Here is a 25,500-nt window from a genome sequence, read left to right as displayed (position 1 = left end):
AATTACAATATGGAGGATATTTGTCAGGGGCAAGATTTAAGAAGTCCAGGACAGGTGCTTCAAAAGAAACACAACACCTGGTGAAGGCAACTGACTCACAGTCATGCTGACATCCCAGTCTCAATAAACATAGGCACCAGTGCCTCCTCATGCTGACTGTGCTGACAGATTTGACCCATTTGACGAGACAAGAACTAAAGACATTTCCTATAAATCTTAATTTCAGGTGGTTTCTAAGTACTCAATATTGTTTCAGTTAGTTTTCCTTTCAATTGATGTTAACTAAAATGATTTTTCACACCTCATTTTAGTCTTTGTTGTAGTTAACTATAATAACTTTGCCGTTTTTCCACATTTATTTTTGGTCACCTGTCTAATGTCTTCTGACCAAAGTCTGACACGTCACATTGTCTTGACTTCAGTGAAACATCAAAAGGTGCACTGCAGCATTTAGTAATCTCTTGGCACAGACACTCTTCCAGCATGATTTGCATAGCAAACACAGTTAACCACTGCAGCCAGCTGTATGGAAGGGTGTTGGATAGAGCTCAAGCACAGACAGACAAAATGCTAATGAACTCTGAGCTACAGGCCCAAAAATAAAATATAATAGAGAGACGAGAGGAAAAAAAGGCAAATAGAAGTGCAGCTGGTGGGTTCATGACTGAAACACTTTTTCAGGTCTCATACTTCACAGCTCCCTGATTTTTCATAAACATACTGTATGATGATATGCTTTCATAAACCAATTCTGTGTGACACTTCAAGACAGTCTCCTCTCGGACTTGTCTGGTTGTTTTATGTCGGATTGCTGTTACTCTGATGGCGACTTACAGCTACCTTTGCTGCAGGTTATACTCCACCCCCCACCCCCCCCACATCTCCTGTCTGCCTCTATATTGTCAAAAAAAAAATGCAAACATGGTGCAAGAAAACAAAAAACTGCACCAGATTGCTCACACTGTCATGTTTAATCTCCAGAGTAAACACAGCAGGGACCATTTCTGATTGAACCAAAAATATTTATATAAGTCTACAATAATTCTGAGGTTCAGCAGTGATGTGTACTGAACAACAGCTACAGATCCAGTTCTTAAGTAAACACTGCTGACCAGGATTTAACCTGTGACATCACACTGGTATGGAACTGCCAAACTTGCGCTAAACATGTGCGGGATTTCTAAACGTAAGCATGGGATTTGCGAGTGAAAGTAGAGAACAGGCTTCTAATAACTTCCCGTGCAATGTAGTCAAACAGAATCCATGAGGTTCTCTTGTGTAGTCCATTGTGCATATATACACACAAACACACACACACATACAGATTGACTCACCTAAGAAGGCCACCAGGTGGAGAGTAAGAGTAGCAGTGGAGTGTGGGGTACTGAGGTCTCAGCAGGAAGGAGAGGATAGCAGCAGTGCCTGCACCAAGAGAGTGCCCAACTATCACCAGCCCATAGTGCATGGTGCCCTTGCTCTGTGGGAGACAGTCAGACTCATTACGCTCACCTCAGCACACCTTTGTCACCAGAGTGAGGATAATCACTTCGACAAATTTCCTCTACTGCTAGTTCTACAATTCTTTGTGTACAGTAGGATCAGTGTGATGTTGCATAGATAAGGCAGCCTTGAATAAAGTCCTGCAGTGGTGTTAATACAAATTTACAGAGCAAATAACAGAACACGTTCATTATTGAGCCCAAATTCTTTATACAGTATACTGAGTCGTGTACCAAGTCTCTTCCAAAGGCTTGTGACAAGATCATTTCCTGCTCCAGTTTCTTCTTAATGTACTCGGCTGAGTAAACCATCCCCTGAGAGTGGAAAGAAAGAGAAGACGGTGGAGAGGAGGATGGTGACAGAGGAAGAAATATGGACAGGAAGTCTGACTCATTCATCTCTTATTAAACTATCTGTAGCAATTATTCTACTATTCACAACTGAAATGACCTTTGGTGTTGTGGACAATGTTACTGTTGAAACCGAATTATGGAGAACAGAACAACTTAAGAGGGAAAATCTCAGAGGAAACTGTGTGCATACTGCGTGTATTGTAAGCAAGTAGGTCCAAATGTGCAAGCTCTGACCTTGTGGCCGAGCCAGGTCCCGTGCTGCTCCTCTACAGGCAAACGTTCAGAATCCCCCGTCAGATCAGTCAAGGCATCCTGACGCACACAAAACAAGTTAAAAAAAAATGTAATCTACAAAGACAGTATAACACTGAGACATTCATGTTCTTAATTGTCATATGCACAACAATCACAGTGAAGTAGAAACTGGCAATTCAATTTTTAGATCTCAGGGTCCTTCAAACAATGCTCAAAACAATACGTGTCAAAAGAAAATCAAGTGGAAATGAGACATAAAGACATAAAGTAGTACAAGAGCACATGTGTAGCATATAGTGTATATGTATATACAGTATACTGTGGTGGTACACAAGAGCATGAAGTGAAAAAGGGGGACAATTACGGCAGAAAGTGAAAAGAAAATATAATAAATGTGCACAGATCAGGCACAGGCATTAAAAACACAGGTCAGAATCTCATTTGCAAATTTGATTCTTATATTGTATTAACTGTAGCTGGAGAGCTGCAGTAAGAGTCATAAGGCTATGACAGAGAGGTGTACAGGCTCCATTTATCTCACTTCATATTTAAGAAATCATGACTGTCATTCTCTAATATGTATATTAGTGAAATATTATGGGTGAAATGCTACACAATTTTTAAAGGCAGTGATCATACTGGATCCCACCTCCAAGGCGAGGAGCACCACGATGCTTTTCTCTCCGAGCAAGGTTCATCTTGGCTCAACATAATTTACAGCGGTAGCTAATTGGGGAAGAGCCTTTGAAAAAGGTGTATTTTATATTGATTATGCAAGTAAGAAGTTTGACCTTTATGTTTATTTAGAGCAATAAGGGCTCAACACTTAGGAAGTCCACCTTAAATTTATATATTCACAAAAACTTCAACCTTTGTAATGTCCCACACCACATGTACGGATACACGAAGGCCATCAGTCTCTTAGCTGCTGGTTCAGTTCAGGTCTTAAAACACTTCATTTTCTCAAATGCTTATGTAAAAAAAAAAAAAAAAAAAATGGATAGGACACTTACTTCTAAAAGTGGACAGTCATGTTCCTGCTCTATGCGCGAAGGGTGTAGGAGTTTGAGAACTGGGCATTAAACTATGAGAACTTCACCTGCTCTGGAGGTGTTGGTGTTGTGAGGCACTGCTGAAGGAGTACTACTGCAAATGCAAGACGAGAAAGCTGAAATTCACCTTTGGCGATAGCGTTCCTCTAATACTGATGACAACTTTCTTCTTTGCATGATCCACTGCCACAAAAAACGGAGTCTCATAAACCTGTACGGAAGAAGCAGAGGGACTGTGAACGGTGGTGAGAAAGTGAGAGGAACAGTGAGGAGCAGGGAAACACTTGTGCATTGTAGATCCACTGCCAGCTCCAGCAGACTGAACACTCCTTAAGCATTTGCCCTGAGAAGTTTCCACACTTGGCCCGGTACACAGTCATATAAGTCACTCAATGAGAGAAATTTATAGATGGAAACACAGCGCAAACTTCACTGAAAGGTTCTCTGCTTTACAAATCATCAACATCCTGCGGCTCAAGTGTGAATACTGTGGAAACTCTACTTAAAATATAAATGGATTATTGAATATCCAATGCCACAATATGATCAATATTTCCTAGTATGCAAGAGAGAGTCTGACTAGACTATTCACGGACATGGAATGACATCACTGCCTTGCTGTCCCCATCACAACCACGCTGGAGTTTTTGGCGTCTGACTGGTGCCATTTCTATCTATTTCTATCTGGGTAGATACAGCTTTGCAAAAAAAAAGTGGACAAGGGAGCACCCAGGCAATGATATACAAATCACATAGGGCTAAAACAAGTCTCCAACATAACCTACTGTACCCACTGACCAGGAAGTGACATCAAAAAGTGCATGAAAAATGGATCTCCCTCCAAATCATCTCAAATGGAATGTAGTTTGACAAGTGAACTGAGGAAATTAATCAGTGTAACACTGTGGACAATGCACCAAAAGCCAGATGAGAGCAGATGTGGACCCTCATCAGATTCTGTCCATTTGATCACAAATGGTCTTGTCAGAGTCCAACACCTACTGAACACACTTGACTTACTGCCGAGGATGTGGACACAGCGACTCGGCTTTCCATATCTCAGCAACTAAACTGGTGATGAAGTGTTATCAAAACAAACACAAATGATGGCCAAAACTACCAAATAAAACCACTAAATGATCAGACCGGCCTCTAGTTAGGGGATGTGCAGCGCTGCACTGCTGCCTGTGATGTTTGTTTGACAAGATTACACTCTGGTTTGGTTTGGTTTGAAATTCTGACATTGTATGCAGCGCTCTGCGGCTCTCAAAAGGACAGAATTCTCCCCAACTTTGTATTTTGCAAAAAAAATATACACATCGAAGGACCAGTGTGCAGCATTAGTGGCATAAAGTGGTGACGTTGCGGACTGCGACCAAGTGAGGATCCCTCGCCTTACCCACACGTTTAGCAGAACCTATGGCGGGTGCAGAACTCATGAAAAAAACACGGCAGGTGCTCTTTTGAGCCCGTGTTTGGTTTGTCCGCTCTGGGAAGAAATATGGCAGTGCAACATGGCAGACTCTGTGGAAGCAGAAGCACTCCCTCTGTAGATATGAAGAGCTCATTCTATGGTAACGAAAACATTATGGTTAACATTATATCCTCTTTCTGTCAATGACCCCCTAAATCTCACACACTGGTCCCTTATTAAAACAAAAGGAAAGGCGAATCAAAACATTATCTTGACGCTGTTCCTGACACTCCTCCACACAGCCCATTCTTTGTGTCATCAGGAAGTGCAGCCCAAACACCTCGGACTGCTCGTCAGATTACTCACAGCATCGTGGCAGGAAGTGTAGACAATGTGAACCTGCTTGAGGTCCCTGTCCAGGAAGTGTCTACGTATGGCCAGAACATTACAGCCGCAGCAATTGTCCTCCTCCACTGTCACGGACTGAGACAACCGAGAGCCAGACACTGATGTACAGCTGGAATGAGCGAGGAAGAGAAAGACAAAACAGATCACACAAAGAATCTGGGACACTTCAATCACCAGTAACTAGTTGCTTATTAGCATGCATATTCGTGACTATTGGCTATTTGTTGTTAAATATATGCATGGCCATATTCTACAACTACAAGGCCTTTAACTAAGAGTTTTCCCTCAATAACCAACTAATTACTGCTTATTGATAGCAAGGAAGTTGCTGCACATGAATTCTAATTTTACTGACCTAACCCTTAATAACCTCAACCTTCAGAATAATGATAATGCATGAATAAGTGCTTTATATTGACTAATAAAGAGCCAATGTGCTACTAATATGCATTCTAATAAGCACCTAGTTAAAGGTGAATATGTGTGCCTTAATATAAAGTGTAACCAAAATCAGATAAATAGCTTTTCTGAACGTAAAAAGGTGGGTGGGACAGTAAACAGGTAAGATTACAGAGATGTAATCTAGCATCCCAATGCAGGCAATCTGGATAAGAGTGTGTGATTAACTCAACATCGCTAGTGTTGGTGAGTGAGCCTAACTGGAGTGGTATTGTCTCTGTGGATTACCACTTGGCAAGCGTTGACGCATGTGAAATCTGATCCGCACTGAAGAGGCTCAAGAGACACAGAAGCCGAACAGATCAAAACTGTGCGGGTGTGTGTTTTGAGTGCTTACGGGCAGGAGCTGGCGAGGCGGCACAGCCCACAGGCAGGCTTCCTCATTAGGTACATGGGCCAACCATATGCAGCCAGGGCAAAGAGCATGTAATAACACACATCTTTGTACATGTTCATCTCAGCCTGGGGGTGGAGAAAGGCAGACAGATGGACACACTCATCAGAACAACTGAGGGATGAGAGCAGCAACATATTCAGAAATACTCCACTCTACACGCATCTGTTTAGATGAATACATCATCAGCTCTCATCAAATCAACTGGTGGCTCTGGTTCATTACCACCATTTGTTTGCATGGCGTGAAATATTCACAAAACTGCTTTGTATGGAGGCAATAGGCAAGGAAGCCTGGGGGCCCTTAGTCTTGTCAATTGTGTTTACATCTACTTACTTATTAAACTATTGAAATTTGTGAGCATTTCTGGAGAAAAATGATGATGTCCTTGTATAACCCTTGTTAGCTACAAGTGAGCTCTCTCATTGTGTATCGTTTGCTATCATTTATCGAACTTTAAGCAAACAAAATGCACATTGTATTTTTGTGTAAACCTTTCAACCTGCACAAGAGTCCGCACAGATAGACACTCACCGAGTTCTTAAGGTCCAGGTATCGAGTATTACGAGTGACAGGCATCCCAGATAAAAAGGCTAAAATGTCATTGTTGGCCTTAGGAAGAGAAAACAGAATAGAGATGTTATTTTCTTAACAGCACATGCCTACAAAAGCACAAAAATACAAACGTCAACATATTCTTTACAGGCAGTCATACCTGGTCCAGGATAGAAGATCTCTTAGACCTCTGTCTCTGGCGGAGAAGCACCAGGCCAGCAATAATATCACTAGGCACAATGTCCAGGTCTCTGAAGAACTCTGCAAAAAGGCTGGCCACTTCTGAATACGCATCCTGCACAGGAGAGCAGCAGGTATCAGGACATGTAGGCAAAGCACACAGCAACAAAAAGAGGGTTGAACCACGGGGGGGCTGACCACACAGCAGAAATCATCATCATGCAACCCTCATACTGTCTGACCCTCCGCTTGTTGCGCTCTGTTTCAGTGACCAACAGTCCATAGCAAATATAAAACCACATTTCTCCCAACGCTGGTTGCAGTTTTCTAGCCTTATAAATTAGGAAGCACAGCTTTAGACCGAAGGTGAGGCAGCACACCTTCTCAGCTCAAGGCTTCTCAACTTCATGAACAATTTTCTCTGCAAAAAAAAAAAGGTACTTGTTTAACAACAATTTCTGTTTGCCATGTGAGGCAATGCCTGGATATTTTGACCTCTGTGAAGCACCCTAACCTGCGCTGGTCATATCCAGTGGATTTGTACCAACTCACTGAGGACAGCCTGTCAAGTATTAGTGTTCACTTAGTCAGAGAGGAAAATACATTGGACTGTTGGCCAACAGCTGATGGCAGAATCTAGATCTGCAGTCTAGTCTGGTGAATGATAGTTACTGGAATGACTGCAGTTGTGCTTTACTCTTTTGCAGACAGCTTGTAAATGGACTTCACCCGAAATGAAATCATTTTGCATTCATATTTTATTTGAAATTCTTTATGTTGCCACTAAGTAGCGAGGCAATGAGCTCCTTTGTGTCACAGTCTTGATTCATCCTGTCAGGGCTTATTTTAATGACTGGCTCACTGGATGTTATGCCTGACATATTTCTGGTTTCATTCCTTTCTATTTTACTTTCAGCGCACAGAGGAAACGGGTAACTCTGACTCACTGATTGTGTGTCCTGGGCTCTTGTGCAGCACATGAAGAATTTTAGTCTCCTGCTCCAGCTGCTGGCTTGGCCTTCCTCTAGCCTGTGTCTAATAGAGAGAAAAGCACAAAGAATACTGTGAATTTGTAGGGTAAACTGGTAACATGAGCGTGCTGGACGCTGTGCTCTGGTTGGGTTTTGTGTCAAGACAAAGAGAGAGAGAAACACACAATCCAAGGGCCTGCTAATACCTGAGTGTGTACGTAGTGAGATTGCGCTGACGCCGACGGGTTGCTTTCAGTTTGACGAATGTCCGACCCGTAGGATCAAAGGTGCACATGAGGGTAATGCAGACGCTGAATATCACTAGCCAGTTGCACGCAACAATTCCTGCAGAAAATAGTCAAACAGTATTCACAGTCAAGCATAACAAACCCCTTTTAACTTAAAATGTCCCATTCTCCTTTATATCCTCCTTCACTCACCCAAAGCCAGGTTTTTGGCAGTGACATCAGAGCATGGCTGGTAATATTGGACAAGCCAGGCAATTCCCACCACAGCATACACAAGCTCAACCAGCAGAATGGCTGGAGAGCGAGAGGGAGTGGGGAGAATAGTGATCAATATCCGGCCAATCAATACAAACACTGTTCAAATCTTAACTTGGAAATCACAAGTAATCCTGACAACCACCTCCTCCAATTCTCACAAGCATCAGGAGGTAATCCTGTTCAAAGAAAAGCGATTGTGTCTGCGTGTCTTACCCAGCCGTATATAGAGCACGTACTGCACAGCTTCCCTGGGCTGTGTGTACAGAATGCTGCCCCTCATGCTCAACCACATGATGGCACTCTCACAGATAAGGCAGCTGACCAGGATGCCCAGGTACCCTCGGCCATGGTCCACCAGCGTTACAGAGCAGGACTGGTCTGAGCCATACCGGAGGCCGAACAGAACCACAGACAGAACCACCAACCTGAGGAAGAAAGGACGGGCAGAGACGGGCTGATTAATAAAAAATGAAATATATACGCAAAAAAAAAGACAGACTGACAGAAACGCTGACTCACCAGATGCAGTGCAACAGAAAAAGGAAGAGGGCGGGCAACACCAGGTCATCACTGCCAACTGACCAGCGCCGCCGAAACATCACCATGCCAGGCATCACTGCCCTGTGGGAAGACCGACAGGAGAGAGGCAACTTCAGGGACATCAACGGCCACCTTATTCTTTGTCTGAAAAGTCATTATGCCTCGATTCTCCACAGGTGTATGTCCTACATACTGTACATCATAATCTGACATGATGTCGAGCTTCAGAACAACTAAAGAAGGTCAAAGCAACGATGAACGAACACATTTATTCTGGCACGGGTGTGTTTACAGGTCAGGTCTTGCTGAAAGATCGGCATCATCGGTGTGAATAGGCCAGAGGTTTACTTTCTGTTTCATAAAATATCTATATCAAAACTGAGAGAGGGCTGCAGGGATTATGATGGAAATAGACTTGCACAGAGGAGGAGAGTGAGATATAATGGGAGGTGGAGAAGATGGGACTAAGCGGGTGAAGGGATGCAGAGAAAATGCACCACTTAATGAACAAGAGGAGGAGAACCAGCTTCGATATATGATGGAACCATGCTAGTTAGAGCCCCATGAAAAAGCTTCTTTTACCTCACTCTGTCCTTTCTCTTTGTTGAGGAAGCATTGTGAGTTTACGCAAGTTGCCTCTGGGCGAAACTGAAATGAACTGTGAAAAGCATGGTGGGAAGAAAATAGAGAGAGAGGGAGCCACAGAGAGGCTGATGCAGGCCTTATGGTGCTGATACAGGCTGATACAGCCCTTATACTGAGCTGTTCCTGCATATTTGCTGAGGGCTGAAAGGACAGCCTTGTCGGTTCTGTCAAAAAAAATACGCCATCCATCATGCCAAAACCATGTATAAAAAACATGAAGCTATGGGGTGGAGATGAGCTTAGCAATAGATAAAACAGCACAACTTAATTTCCACATTTCTTCTTGGTCACTATCCAGCACTCCTCTGCTTTTTAGTATTGTTTCAGAACATTTTTTCACATTTTTTTAGTTACTGAGAAACTGGCAGCACCTTCCTTGTTTCGCCCTTAAATACACAGTCATCACAGTTGTTAAAGTCTCACTCTGCATCGTGCCTGAATAAAATAGCACGAGGCACAGACGCTTCATTCCTCAGTCAAAAAGGTAAATGTACTATCATGCAAGATATATATAAGAACCTCTTGTTTGAAGCTGATAAATAATGCAGCAAAGATAGAATCATCTGCATTTCCACAGCGGGTGTAACTGCAGAGGGAATTTGGTGCGGTCATGAATGAGCAAAAAGCAGGAGTTGCAAGACTTAGGTTGCTAATTTAAATGGATCCCAAAGAGTCAGCAATGTCCAATTGTGCATTTAAGTGAACTCCACTTGCAAGTGGTCAGATTGGACAAAAACAGCCAAGTACTGACATAACAAGTTCGAGGTGCATCAGAACTCTTCCTTTGTCCCTTCCCTTTGTTCGATATTTGTTTGTTCACACTCGTGTTCCCTGACGTTATGTGTCTTGTTCGTGCTGCAAGTCTTGCACCGGTCTGTTGAAATTAACTGGACTGGAATGTATAGCAATGTTTTTTTTCTCTTGTGCATGTCAGGTAGTGCCAAGACAGCATGCACGCCATTCCATTCTCAGTGTGAGTGTGGTCGGTGACATACTCGTTTGGAAGGTGATAATGCAGATCCTGCTGAACCACTGTCGAAAAAGCTGTCTGTCTGCAGAACCTGTGGCCCTTGTATTTCACAATGTCATGTGATTACACCCCTTTTCACAATAATAAAGAATTATGTGTGTACTAAGAGTTTCTTGGGTAACCACGTCCTAACAATACCGACAGATGCACAGATGACAGAGTCTGTGAAAGGACTTGCTTTTACGAGAGATAAGCGCCTGAAAAGAAAAAGCATCTGCATTGCTAATCATAAATACTAAGATCAGACCTTGGACCCACTACAAAGAGTTTCCCCTTCAGACATTGACATAAGACTTCAAATCATTCTAATGCTCAACATGTATTAAACGTATTCAATAAACTAGCTCAGTATATCATCATTAATTCAAGAGGGGTCTAAGGTTTCTGAGACTAAGAAGCACAAGAAATGACATCACCCAGCTTTATTAATCTTGAGAAATAACCTGAAAAATGCTGCTATTGTTATTGCTCTGCCAGTCTGTCTTGCTATTTGCTGTTGGTCTGTTTGCATATGTGTTGCATTACTTTTACTACATTACTACTTTTATTTTTGCTGATGTTGCTTCTCCCGTCCTGCTGCATGTGTGCGCTACTTTTGTTGTTGCTGTACTACCTGATGCTGCTATTTGTTAGCCACTTGCCCGTGGTTGTGTTTTATGCTATTGTCTTTTATCTAATGTATGTTGTATGTGTTGCTGTTTCTTTTATCTTCTGATACCCCCCTCGTCCCTGTCCCCTTCTCCTCAAAAGGCTCTTGCCTTTTGCCAGGCCGCCATTGTAAATAAGAATGTGTTCTTAATGACTTGCCTGGTTAAATAAAGCTTAAATAGAAATTTTAAAAAATATATGAACAAACAATTCTTGTGCAGAGAATATACACTTCATAGTTTGTACTTCAACAAAAATGCACCTAATTACCTTTGAAGGAAAAAAAAAAAAAAATCAGGCAAAGAGAGAAAAACATTCATTGAGGCATTTGTGCTACCACCTACATAGCTCTCAGTAGGGATGTGTGAGTATTACAGAGAAACACTGGCATTTCCTCTGTGCAGATCAGGCGGAGAAGTACCTTTTTACAAACCTTTCTCTTTTATATTGCTACACACACACAAACACTGGAGACCTTGCTATCAGAAAGGATTCCCGTGCCCCCCCCCCCCCCCCAAGTGCGCTGGACTTTTAACTTGTGACAAAATTCAATCTTCAGAGTCCGAGAGCTTTGCATGTCCAGAATAGAAATGTGTCTTCACGTAAACTCTATACCAATTATAACAGGTCTTCATTGTACCTTTTTATGCTCAGTGTTTAGCCGTGTGCCAGTTCTCTCCTTTACTTCTCCGGTTGCTGCTGATTGAGCCTAAACACCTGCACTGATTTGCATTTTGTCAAATCAAAAGGTTTTCTCCTATTGTTGAGGACCAAGATGGGGAAAAAATGAGCTCCTATACTGTTTAGCAGGACGGGATGGTGACTGAGACTTCTCTCTGTCAGATCTTCTATTTGGATTGACCCTGACCAACCACAACTATTTCACTTGACAAATGTTGGACTGCTCAGTTCAGATATTCTGCTTAATGTCACTAAATGCGCACCAGCAAACACTGGGTGAGATGAAGCAGACAGAGGACATTTAGTGTAAATATGGCTGGCATCAACATTACAGAAACTTGGAGACCTACTGAGCTGTAAAAGCCAAGCTCACTGTGTCACTTTCAGACTCACATCACATGGACAAAACATATTTACTGCAGTAAAATTGGGACGGAGGGATACTGTCCGAAACAGTGATGCGATTTTTGACCATGTTGCTGTAAGGTGTGCTTCATTTGTTGTTCTTCCCTTGCCAAAATGGCCACACACGTCAGAAGCAGCATCTAACGTCAGTATGTTTTGTGTCTTGGGGATGAAAGAGGAGATGAGAATAGTTCTACAAGTTTAGAAGGAAGATGGAGAGTTTTCTATGTCCTGGTTATTTGACTTTAGTGTTGGTCTAACAGTAAGTTGCTGTACTTTGTGGTGCAACCTCATTACTTTCTCCAAATTTGTATATTAATTATGTTCTCTAATGTATTTTTGTAGAGATTAAAGGTAGCCCGTATAGTTTTTGAACACCAGCAGTGTTCAAAAACTACATGCTTGAATGAGGTGGGCTGTGTTTTGCTTGTTGTTTGCTGATAGTTTCACATTATTCCACTTATCTACGGGTTGCAGTGATACACTGAGACACAGCAAATGTGCAAAAGCAAGTAGAAAGACTTGGCTTTCAAGGACACACGGAACGTGCTTTGGCGAGCAACACTGAATATAGACAGGGCACTTCAAACATATAGAATATCAATATTAGATCTTTTAGCCATAAAAGCCAAATCACTTCCTCTCTATTCTGTTGAGAGGAAGAAGTGAATGGTGGAACTAGTTTTGCTTTGTGAATGGCCTTAATCAAGCAGACACCCGCTATTCACCTGACTGTGAAGCGCCTGCTGCAGCTGCTGGAAAATAGTCAGCAGCAAAGAATGCATTTAAAAGAATTTTTAATGCATGCCCTTGTTCCCAATGATGTTGTGAGTGCAGTTAAAACGGAATAAATGCACACAAAAATAATTAACGAGAAAACACTAACTAAAACTACAGAACACAGTTAAACACAGTTACATTCAAGGGCGTGATCACGGTTTTAAACTGAACGCTACATGCAGTTGTTTTAATGTGTGTCGTAAAACTGTGCTGCTTAACAACACAATAAACCACTGGCACAAAACAACGTTATAAAGTTGAATGTACACACAAAGTCCTGTGAGCTTCATGAAACTGTTATTCACTGTAAAGCTACTAGATTTCCAGTGTGTTTCTTTTATCTCACTCATCCCTGCTTTCTAATTCTGAAAAGGGGCTCATACCACTTGAGACCCCACAGACAGCACAGCATTTGACACACAGAGGCTCAGATGGTGGAAGCTTAAGAGCTTTTTCAATCTTTATCCCATTAGCAATATTATTTCTTAATAACCCCCCCCCCCCTTTTTTTGTATAGAATGTATTATACATAGTTGATTTTTTATTTTCTATTTTGTATTTTTTCATTCCTTTCTATGTCTCCTTTTCCTATTCCTGCTAATTTTTCTGCCGCCTGTAACCCCCTAATTTCCTTTACAGGGAATTAATAGACTGTTATCTTATCTTAGAAAATATGAACCTCCTTGATGTCTTTGAATAACACGCCATACGGATATAACACACCAAGAAATGGGATTTTATGGAGTGGGCACAAATGTTACAGGACAATTTACGCCCTGTAACAGCCATTTCCTTCAGTGTTTTGGTGACAGAGAAATTGTATTTAACAGCCACTTGGCCTGAGCGGTGCTGGCAGGTGATTACAACTGGCTAACTGCGTCAAAGGCAGAGGGGTTAAACCATGAGCAGTGGAGTGACAGCATGATGGCTTTCCTTCCAATCAAAGCACTACAGCAGGTGGTCTCACTGATTGGCAGACCTTCAATGGAAGAGGATGGACAACACAGGGAAATTTGCTGTAGTAGTGTTTGGTTGGAAGACGAACCTCTTAGCTCTCAGCCTTACGCAGCAAATGGTTGGATACGCCAATATAAAGCTTGGGTACTTCCTGTGATTATTCCTAAAAAGCCAGAGCTAGAGAGGAAAGCTGGGAATTCTCTGCCTACAGATCCCAACTGTTAATTTTTACCCTGCTATGTGGCTCATCAGCTTTGACCTAATGACAAAGTCAGTCAAAGAAACAAGGGTGTGTGAATGGGCTCATGTGACTGAAGCCATCTCACATCTCCTTGTAAAACTCTATTTGGGTTGGAGAACCATTAAAGAGGACAGTGGAAGGAGGGAGGAAAGTTAACGGGGGAAAAGGAAAAAAAGGAACATCTGAACTACCCCCCACTCCCACCCCCCCCCCCCCCCCCAATCTCATTTAGGCCAAAACAATCAGGCCGGTGAAATCAAGCAGATCTCCTAAATGCAGAAGGCGCACACTAGACCGTCAGGGACACTGTTATCAGCACTCTCCTCCAGGCCTGTTGTTACGATATGGTTTAAACTCCCAGCAGAGACCTCGACAGTCGAAAAAAACATTATGACATAATTATACGTTAAATGGGATTAGAGAGTACGACCTTGTTGTAGTGTAAAGGGTGAAGTTTCTAAGTAAAAGAAAGAAGTCCAATTACATAGTCCAAGCTCCTTCCATCTATCCATGCATCCATTCGTTCTCTAAACCACCAGTCCAGTTCAGGGTCAAGGGGGACGGAGCCTATCCCAGCATGCATTTAGTGATTTATTGCACTTTTTTTACTACTTTATACTGCCTTAAGATATCCCTTAAGTGGAATGATCTGTGCAATATAACAAGCAACTGCTAACACGATGGCACCCTCGCAAACATACAATCGATTCAGACTCATCAGTGCTGAGCTTCCCACTTTAAATCAAGCAATGGCAACTAAAACCTGGGAAGTTATTCATAAGCACTGTCTTCATGAAATCTGGCTGTCAGAGGGTGTATGATGTTAAAAGAAAGACTGATTAGCTTCCATTCTCAAAAACAATTTGACGTTTCTCAAATCATTGTGGCTGGTTGTTCCTTGCTTATTCCTTTTGCTGATTGTCCTTTGATGTTTTGGGATTTTTTATTCATGCTTAAATCCTTCCAAAAATAAAAAAAATCATGAAAATGTCCGTCACAATTATTCAATGACGCCTTTAAATTGTTTGTGCCACCAATGGGCCAAAGATATGCTCTCTGCACTTATACTGTATGAAACAGAGAAAAAGCAGCAAATCCTCATTTTTGAGAGGCTAAATCTGCAGAATGTTTTGCATTTTTGCTTCATAAAGTCAGAGGGACCAAAACAATTACAATTTTGGATTAAATGTCTGATTATCGATTAAGAATTGGCTCATCGACTAATCATTTCAGTGGTTATGACCCGTGAAGCACTTTCTAAATTGCTTTTAGAAAAGGATTTTCATTAGCGCCACTATTATTATCAATTGTCTTCAGAGGCGTGCAATCATTAACAATCTCCTTTTTTGTTCATGTCATCTCATCAATCATTCTTAACACGACCATGGGGAAGGTGGACATTGCTGTATGTATTCAGGTTATATTTTCACTTCTCAGGCCTCTGTTAGGCAACAATGGCAGCCACAGGTCAATCAATATTTTCGATTGATCACTCCTGAGATTCTGAGATCAATGTGATGAAATCACCTCAGAAAAGAGTCTGTTTAACCATCTGTGTACGATCCGAGTGCAGCAGATCTTAATCTGCAAATTTCAATTTCACTCTCTGTTGGTTATTAACATCTTAAAGTCAACGCAAGTCAAAACCTCACAGTGGAGCGCACACCAGCCCGATAATCTCACACAGGCAAACCACCACGCGGCACAGTGACATACACAAATTTGAGCCTATTGCTCTTGTAATCGGTGCTCTGTACCACTAATCAGCACTGACCTCTGACGAGATCAGCTCTGCTAGCCTCATTTCATGGAAGAAGACTCTGGCCATCAGTATATGTCTCCACCCAACATCTTTGCTAATAGCAGTTCCCTCCTCAAGGGCTTTCCCATCCATCAACCCAGGGGATGTTAGCCTATTAGTGGTGCTGTTTAGCTTCCACTGTAGACATTAGCAGAAGCACTTAGCCTTTTTCATTATAGTGAAATGCTAACAGATTCTGCTCACACTAACTGTGCTGAACTGACAGCTGCGTGGATGTGTGCCGCTAAGAATTTGGGACCAAACTGGAAAGGCGGTGATGTTTATACTAGTTCAAAACCAGCAAATGGAAAATACATATACTTTTTGACAGACATAGCTGACGAATGCTAGTTTCACAGCAAGCATCCAAAACGCTCCAAAAACAATTATGAACGGTTTAAGGCACATTTCATTTTATTATGATCAAACTCTGGCAGTCCAGTCGACATGACGAGTAACCAAAAGAGACTGAAAATGGAGAGGGTAAAAACAAAAACAGTAACACAATTGGGACTAGTCACATCACAGTACATTTAAACACAAAGTAAAGCTTAGTTTAAATATACAGGACGTCAAATTTTCACTTTACAAGCTTTAGTCTTTATGTTTCTGACATGGTTACTATAAATCATTGGAAAAAAATAAATCACAGAAAGAACATTTGGACCATGGTGCAAAATGGCAAAACATGACTGAAGTTGGATACCATACACACTATTTATGTGTAGACATACAGTGGATTAACAGATTGTTGTTGTTTTTTTTAATGACCTTTGTTTCATACAGGCCATTCCAAATTGGATTTCTGTTTTTACAAACGTACATGGACTAGTGTAAAATCAATCACTTTGCTGTTACCTATTGGGATGTTGCTTGATTGAGCATGCTAACTGTGGAGTTTTAATTTATGTCTTTCCATTCATTCTTCAACTCAATTAATTAAAGCTCAACTTAAGAGTTTCCAATTATGTCTGCTTAATACACAAAAAAAGGTTTATTTCTATCTGCATATGAGGTGGCTGTGGAAAATAACCCCTATATTTCCATTTTATTCCTGTTATGTCCCATAAATTCCCATGGAAAGTTTCCACCTTGAAAGTTCTAGGAATTTTGCAGCCCACATGCCAAGCCAATCCCTTATTGATGTTGACAGAATTGCAGAGAAACTTCCTAATGCCATTAATTGGTGGAAATTGCAAACAAGTTAGTATTTTTAAACCTCTGCAGCAGTAACTATATTGAGTTCCAGCACCTGAAGCTGGCACACATCATGCACCCTGCTGTGTTTGTTTCCGGAGATCAAAAGAGCATCTAAATGTCTAAAACCTGACCTTTAGGGCAACACTGATACACAGACAGCTCCAGGCTGAGCTTCTGTCACCGGCTCAGCTATGATATGCTTTCTGCACACAGCATGAGTCATGCACACTCTTGACTCTCATCCTGAGCTGGTGACTCCGTCTGAATCCAAAATGACATGTGTTTTGTGAAAAGGCTGTGACATATTCCTGCATGTGAGCAATGCTTTTGTGCTGTGCACGGCGTGCTACTGTGTGCCAGGCCCAGGCCCATACCCACGTGATGCAACAACAATGATGTAACAACAATGACAGGGCTCCCCATCCGTCATTATGGCTTTGTCTTTAACATGCACAGGGACACAGGCATGCTGCACAGCATGTTTTATTGGCAATGATTTTTGAACTGTCTGATGCGTCTTCTACACATGCTATAACCTGGTAACATCCACAAAAATGTTATTTTTGCTTTCACTGGTCCAATAGATGTTTAAAAAACCCTAGCTCTTGAGTCGGTTGGTGCACACTCATGTCCACCATCGGCCATAAAAGGTACGAGTTAAAATTCACCTGGTCTCACAGCTCAAAAGATTACATGCAACACTGTTAGTATACTACCAATACATTGTTCCTGAGGTGAATACAATTACTGGACCTGCATCTGAAATCTGCACACACAGCAAACTTGAGCTCCATCTGAACTCAGCATTGTGGCAGGGTGAACTGGTACGACAAGCAGCAGGTGTTTCGGGATCTCACTCTTCCATCTCGCTTGCAGTGGGCCCCCTGCAGCATCACCAGCCTGTTGGTTATAGCCTTTTTATTTTCTATCACTTTCTCCACCTGAGAAACCTCTGTCACCACTCTAACCAATCTCAAGAAGAAGAAGAAGAAGAAGAACATTGACCATTAACTTTGGCTGGCAAACATCCACACACACACACGTGCGCACATATAATGTCCAGGTTTGAGAGGTGATAAATGAAATTGGATATGATGAAACAAGCCTTTTTTAACAGCACACCCACTTCTGACAGATAAGCTCAAGCCTGAACCTCGTCACGTGTTCCCTTAGTGATAATTCAACCATAAACTGCAGGATGTCATGAGTGTCACACACTCACCCTTTGTCAGTTTCAAAGGTCACTGTACAAAGACTGTCATTTCCTCAACCTCAATTTAATTTCTGTCAAATACAATGGATGACAACAGAAGTCAACGTCAGAATGACCACAGAAACCTTTTGAAATCATCAAGAATCATCTCAGACATGTTTTCTCCAAAAAACGGCTAAATACACAGCTTTTGTGTTGGGCTACTGCTCCTTGAAGCTCTGCAGCATGGAAGTATGCAGCCACATCACTGTGAAACTCAACGATTAGACACCATATTACTGCACGGACAGCGGGGAATTGAATTATGCTGCAACGGTGGTTTAAGCAGTTCCTGTGGATGTTTTGATGCTTTCTTTCTGTGAAAAAGTGTCACCAGTGGAATCCATTTCACCAACAGGTACCTTTCAGGCATCTGTCTACAGATGCAGACAGAGTTGAGGTAGAGCATCACTTCAAGAAACTTTGCTTTTAAAGTTCGAACAGGTACATGCTGGCAAAGTCACCAACAATGGTTTGCCTTTGAAACGGGGAAGCTATGCCTATGTAGCAATGTGGTGTGTATTTTGCAGCATTGTTGCCCTTTTGCTTTGTCAAGTGGGTGACACTACTGTACTGAAACTGTGTGTGATTTCATGGGGGTCCATCCAAAAGTAGGATGCTCTGCTCTGATTCACACTCTGTTGACAACCATATATTTCCTAAATTGTGCTTTAGAAGACTTCACATTTTGACGAGCGACCTTCACCTCTTCTTAGATCATCTTTCTCCAACAGATACAGAAAAAAAAAAACCCTGTGGACACATTTCAATAATCAGTAGGGGTGTAATTCTTTACTTGCTCCCGCTTATAAGTGTCACTCATCACACCATGTGAGTCTAAATGTCAGCATAGAGCAGCAGCTTCCACTCACAGCACACAAGTAGAGAATCTCTGTAGACTAAGGTGTGACCGAAAACACACGTCAACAGACCCCAGCTTTCATTTAAACCCCTGAAAGCATCCTGCTACAAGTACATGTGGTTTTTATAGCAAGTATGAGCTAAGAGCACTCCTAAATGTCATGCCCTCTGTATACACAAAATGTAGGGAAGTGACTTTGGTGACAAAGTTGACAGACCACATGCAGATGTGGAAGTCAGTGTTGGGCAGTGATATTCAACCACAACATCAACCAGGTTTGACTCACATCAATATCCAGTGATATTCACGGCGTTATGAGTGTTAAAGGGCTATTGCATAATTAATTGTTATTACTGTTATTAAAGAGAAGCTCTGTGGGAGCACACAGGTATGCAGTGTCCTCCCTGTCCTCAGGGTAGATTGTTATGGTGTCAGAATCAATATGAATCAACAAGAAAAGAAAAATGTTTGCTTGGGAAGGGGGGGCGGGGGGGGGGGTGTCGTCTGCAAGAAATGACGAGGTTATGCCGGTTGGCGCGACTGCAGCACGGTCCCAAATCTCTCCGTCTCCTGCTCTCTGTCATACATCCATCTGTTCGAGTCTCTCTCTTTCTCTGCCTGGGTCAGTGTCACACTCCGCTCAGATCAAGATTGTCTCCAGCATTTGTCACATCCCTGGCTCCGCTCCCGCTGTCTCTAATGATCCTGTCTCTCCCTATTCTGTCACACTACAGCGGTATTCTGTCCATCCTGAAGAATCCGCCGTCTCCATCTCACCCTCTGCCTTCTTCATCTTCTGTCTTCCCATCCTCATGCTCTCTCCTCTTCTTCTCCTTCTACCCACACACTCATTCAGTATTCATATTTTAGAGGACATTTATGAGCATCAAACCGAGCATGTGCATCTGCACCATTTTCGGTGCAGAGGAAACCTACATTTTCTCCTCGAGCCTTCCCCTGTCCCCCTCCTTTCCCTTATCTAGCTAATCCAGATTCTGGTTTTGGTTTCGTGTTGCTCATCTTTTTTTAGACTGAAAGCCATGTGCCACTCACTCCTACTCTCCCTCTGCCTCTTTCTCCATCTTTTTCTCCCACTGCCACCCACTCAATCCCTTTCACCTCTTCCCACTCCATTTTCTCTTCTTTCAGTTGATGTGATAGTATGTGCACTGCTGACTGCATGTGTGTTTGTGTATACATGAATGTTATTGTGTGGTGGGGTGGTAACATATGTGCTCTGCTAACCTGTTTGTGGCTTGTTGCCACAAACCATGTACAGATCTGTATGTGGTCAGGTCCTGAAAATAACTGCAGTAGTCCATGCAACACACTACAGCAGCCATAGGCTTTCAGCAGTGAATGTACTGTGGTATTTGAAATTGGTGTTTTTCCACACACACTTTCATTGAACAGCTGTCTATTAATGGCTTCACTGCAGAATCACATGATTTCAGTTCTGCAGCTCATAGGTTTTGCAATACGTGCAAGCCTGTCCAGGAGGAGACCCACACCAACACACACTTGCCTGCACCTGTTAGACCATCAATACTGCCTCAAGGATGTTATCACAGAGCGATGCCCTTTTCTATATGGCTCATTTGGATCCCCTGTCCCCTGATGCAATGTTAAAAGGAGCAAGTGTATTGAGATGCATGCTATGACATCTCCATCTCTAAAAGACCTTGCAAAGACCGTAAACAAATCAAAGTCCTGTACGTGGACCGGATACAACGGAGGGTTATTAGCAACTGCAAACGTGAGAATGTTTATCGCCTCGTTATCTCTCATGAACTTGTATTTCAAGCTCGGTGTCTGACAAATGAACACAAATGAATCCAAATCTTGAGAATAAACCATTTTCAGTCCATTCCAAATAAATAATTGGTTATCAAAATAGTGTTTTTGCAATTAACACATTTCACAGAAATAAAAAGGTGCCTTTTATGCTGAAATGTGCACTGAACACAGACAACTAAAGGACCTTCAATTTCAAGGGCCCGTGGCATTACACTTACAAGAGTATCACATTTTGTCTTGTTTATTATCTCAGACAAAACATTTAATTCAAACCTGGGCTCAACATTTGCAGTTAAACTAAAAGTGTACAGTTTCACTCAAATCACTCAGTTTAGCTTATATGTTCAAATAAATCAATCAAAGGTTTTCCCTAAATGAGTGAGTAAACGTGTGTTGGTGGTTTTTGTTTTTTTTTTAATATAGTTTATTCTTCTCTCACGGACACTCACCTACACGTCATGACATCATGACAGGGATTGAGATACAGATCCAGATACAGATTGAGATTGTACAGACCTACAACTTTTCTGCCAGACTGTATGCCCACTGTTAGTCTACAAGAGTGCTACAAATGTATTCCTTTTATATGGTATTTGTTAGAGCAGAGACATATGGTATATCAATATGCGTTGATGATTGTTGTGGCTTCATATACACACAAGCAACATACACATGACATTTGCAGTTACATCATGGTCAATGAAAATGGCCAGTGGGTGTGCATTATTTCCAGATAATTGCACGGATCTGATGTAGTGCCATTATTATCTTCACTAACTATGAAAAGCCATATAAAAATGTACCGGGGGCATTCCATTCAAACTGAGGCTACAAAACCCACAGCCTTACTATGGATTTTAACATAAAGCCTTAAGCCTTTGAGGGCAGCACAAACTATTTGAGGAAGGGGAAGCTGAGGACAAAATGATGTAGAGGGAAGGAATCATAGAGAAAACTTAACAACAGGCACCAAACATTGACAGGAGAAGAGGAACTGATCAAATCACACAACAAACATGGAAAACAAATCAAACAACAGCTTAGGCAGTAATATCTCACACAACTTCCTTCTATTTAAGGTAGTTGCTGCTCATCTGTGAACAACTGCACCTAAATCTTTGGCTATGGTGTGTTATATTCCCACCCAAATTTAAAATAACAAGCTTTGGCTGGTTCTTAAATGCCACATTAGACCTTATCCTGTAGATATAGTTGATCTGAACTCCCTGGTTTACATATGCAACACCTGAATTATAAAAAAGGCACAAATGTGACAAAAAAGCAATACTGACTTGATTTGCAATCCTGCAAAAGCAATAGTGGAATACCACAAATGATTAGATTTGCTTCATTAACATTGACAGCGGTTGCTGCAGGACTAAAACGAATACTGCAAAATCATCCACTGTGCTGCTGCTTCATCCCAACATAGTGCAAGCCCTCACCTACCTGTAAACAGCAGCAAAAGACCCTGCTAAATCAAATGATCTAAAATAATTAGACAATATTAGAGCAGAGGCACCAGCTTTCACACACAATGCTTTGGAAAACAGAGAGACAGCGTACTGTATCTGCCAGGACTCCCTGGAGGCACTTGGTTTCCACTAGGGTTGAAGCCTAGAGGGATGCCAGAGAACCAAGTGTAAACACTGATGTTGATGCCGCCTCACATGGCTGCTCTTAGATTGATTTTTTATTTAAATCTGATTAAATATGTATTGTATAAGCTTGTCTATACTCAGTAGGCTAGAGGTAAGAGCAGGAATCAGTGTAAAATAAGAAAGATGAAAATAGTGGGATAGCTGGGATATAGTCCAGAGCTCATCTGTGTGCTCTAAACACTCAGTGCCTCTGCTGATAACAAACTTATCTGGTGCCTCATCGTAAAACAGGAGACAACAACAGGTCTAGGCTACAGTATGTGTAATGACTACCATTTTCCTCATTCATGTTCCCTGACCTCATCTCTTGTTTTGCTAAAAAAAAAAAAAAAAAAGGGAATAAACCCACTCTCTTTGACTGGAATATGACATTATCATTCTTCAAAGCCCTTGGACGTGTTCATTAATGACGAAACACGGCTCAGTGAAGGCATTTGCAGTCAGAGTGGCATGTGCACATTGGCGACAGAGACAAACAGTATCCACAAATGGAAGTCGTGAGAAAAAGCAGGGCCCAAATTGCCAGGGAAATATTCACAGTGTGCACGATAAACAGGTGTGACATTCCCCTTGCTGTCGCCTGTGCCAGGTCCCTGTTTTTTGTTTTTTAAAGGGAAGCATTTCACTTTAGGTCTGCTTCTGCAGACCTAAAACCTGAACAAGCAGAACAATAAGTCCACAGCAAAACTGATTATTACTTTAACTGATAACTTACTTCAACTGAATACTTTGAGGGTACTATCAGTGTACACCAACTAGGCCAAGACTGTGTCACATCACTTTGGCCTCTTCTAACTTGTGACATGCATTTGTCATCATTTTGGTATTTCATACAGTAAATTGACTTTAAAGTAACAGACAAATATGGAATAAGTCAACCACTAGAACTGCAGTTAGCTGCAGCCCTGAGTGTTCATGCGTGCAACAGCACCAGAAATGTGTGATTCCAACAAGTCGAATAGCAGCAGTAGTGTCTAATCTCATTTAAATCAGGACAGCTGCTTAAGGTGGCATCCAGCGGGCCTAGCTAATGTGGATGTGGCCTAAGAAATGTGTCTCAAACCAGGACTCAAACATGGGCTAAGGCGGGGGGCAGGTCACAATGTCCGTGCCGCGGCGGGCTGGCTTCCCATGCATGCGTAAGTGTACAGCTAAAGGCAGGTAATAAATCAGTGTCAGTGTCCTCATCCGGCTGCTCACCTGAATTTTGACGATGCCTTGCCAAGACCCACTGCATCGGTTCCGCTCGCTCTCCCATATCCTTCCGACTGCCGACCCGCCTCAGCCTCGCTCTCCCCGACACCGGCTCAGGGTTTAGGGAGGGGGATGAATTCACAAATGTCTAACCGACCGAATTATAATAACCATACAGACGTCATTACAACAGAGGGATGAATGGGCAGAGACATCAAAGAGCTGGAGCTGCCTCGGTTATCTGCCGGGTGTCAGGCAAACCCGATACATGCCATCAAAGAGCGGAATCAGTTACACGGTGGTTTTCAAGCCGCCAGAGGCTGACGGCTCGCTCCTCGGCTTAATTGCAACACGTCGTCGGCTGTGGCAGTTCACGGAGCGTGGCTCGTTTTCATGTCCCTCCGTCGGGGCTCGGCGTGATGATTCCTACCCACAGAAGAGAGAGTGCCTCGGGTTTGACGAACAAGACGAGCCCTTCGGTTGTCACGCTGTAGTCAGTAGCCTGTGTGTGCCATCAACCGGACAACTCCCGAATCCCGGCACAGATAACAGCAGTTAAACGGAGGGAGCATTTCTCGTGAATCTGGCCCAACCCCTCGGACATTTTTTTCTCACACAAAATACGTACGAATTCGCTATTCCCCTTCCGTGTTTGGCTGCGCAAATCCCACACGACGTTGTGTTTACGCACACCTGACTCGCTTCTGTATATGGCACACGGCACACACTGGAAATCCTGCGGAGAGAGGGCGCCACTGGTGGTTTGTGAATGTCAAGGAAGCAGAAAACGATTCAAAGAGAGCAGTGTTTTCCGAGAGGTTGCCGTTCCTCTTTGTCAAGTGTCACAGAAAGGCCCCGGGATGACGGGGTGGGGAGTTTCATACTCCTTTGCTTGGTCGGTTAGTTTGAGGGAGTTGTTTTTTTCCCCCTAAAGTTAAAAATCAGTATCTTACCGTAAAGGTTAAACGTTATTAGCGCATTTGACTGTGCCCGGCTGAGCCAGTGCGCATGCGTAGTTTAGTAGTTATCCACGTCAACGTCCGTTACCACAGAGACGAAACAGCGATGCAGGCCAAGCTTGACTTGGGTGGTAAATAAACATGAATTCTTAAGCAACGTTATGAACAAAACGTCTAAAACGTGTACTTAAAACGGTGAAAGTCATTTGATTTCGTGTGTATTTTGTTACTCTGTAATCATAATTCTATGTTTGAGTCTAGTCCTTGCCAATATTTAAACCTAATTTATTTTGCGTCACATCATGAAACTGAAAATACCCCTTTTTCTCATGTGACTACTAAAATCTTGTTTTAAATCCACATTCGGTGTGAATCGACATAAAATTGACATACAAAAATTACATTAAATAAAAAATGGACATAAAATTGACATAAAAATATCATGTGCTCTATCTAACTCCATTGCGCAGTGTCTTTACCGTCAACCAGGACGCATTTGACCGTCAACTCCGTGCTTTACCGATCCCTATCTTGTTATTACGATCGTCTTTGGATCGACGTATGCTGGGCGTGGATCCGCGTCACGTCATAAACTCGCCACATGAAAATAAGTGTAATGTCATCTGTCAAAAATGCAGGCGAGCGAGTGTCAGCTATGCCAGCAATCTGTTAGAAATAGATCAAATGACTGAGGAAAACCTCATCAGGACACTTGGCTGTCTGCAGTCACAGGGATTTCTTACTTTTGCACAGCCTGCTGCCAAGACGTCTGACCTCAGGGCTCGGGGTTATTTGGCAGA

At 42.3% G+C, this 25,500-nt stretch overlaps 1 protein-coding gene across 3 annotated transcripts in view; it reads right to left on the bottom strand.

The window, feature by feature from the left end:
- The window catches only part of dagla (diacylglycerol lipase, alpha), a 35,390-nt gene extending 10,943 nt beyond the window's left edge, over window positions 1-24,447 (bottom strand). The window contains exons 1-14 of one of the 3 annotated variants that reach the window (XM_070976934.1): window positions 23,748-24,447; window positions 8,567-8,668; window positions 8,261-8,472; window positions 7,982-8,083; window positions 7,748-7,886; window positions 7,518-7,605; window positions 6,551-6,685; window positions 6,370-6,447; window positions 5,779-5,903; window positions 4,941-5,091; window positions 3,288-3,371; window positions 2,088-2,165; window positions 1,734-1,814; window positions 1,335-1,477 (exon numbers count right to left, since the gene is read on the bottom strand). In XM_070976934.1, the coding sequence (XP_070833035.1) occupies window positions 1,335-1,477; window positions 1,734-1,814; window positions 2,088-2,165; window positions 3,288-3,371; window positions 4,941-5,091; window positions 5,779-5,903; window positions 6,370-6,447; window positions 6,551-6,685; window positions 7,518-7,605; window positions 7,748-7,886; window positions 7,982-8,083; window positions 8,261-8,472; window positions 8,567-8,661 (1,511 nt within the window). In that variant the 5' untranslated portion in view covers window positions 8,662-8,668; window positions 23,748-24,447. The remainder of the gene's footprint in view (window positions 1-1,334; window positions 1,478-1,733; window positions 1,815-2,087; window positions 2,166-3,287; window positions 3,372-4,940; window positions 5,092-5,778; window positions 5,904-6,369; window positions 6,448-6,550; window positions 6,686-7,517; window positions 7,606-7,747; window positions 7,887-7,981; window positions 8,084-8,260; window positions 8,473-8,566; window positions 8,669-23,747) is intronic. The other 2 variants (XM_070976762.1, XM_070976833.1) reach the window with 2 other exon arrangements.
- Window positions 24,448-25,500: the final 1,053 nt, after the last annotated feature.

The sequence above is a fragment of the Chaetodon trifascialis genome, chromosome 1, assembly GCF_039877785.1.
Source record: "Chaetodon trifascialis isolate fChaTrf1 chromosome 1, fChaTrf1.hap1, whole genome shotgun sequence".
NCBI classification, from domain to species: Eukaryota; Metazoa; Chordata; class Actinopteri; order Chaetodontiformes; family Chaetodontidae; genus Chaetodon; species Chaetodon trifascialis.
The sequence above is the reverse complement of the archived record's forward strand: the minus strand, read 5'-3'. Positions and strand labels throughout refer to the sequence as shown.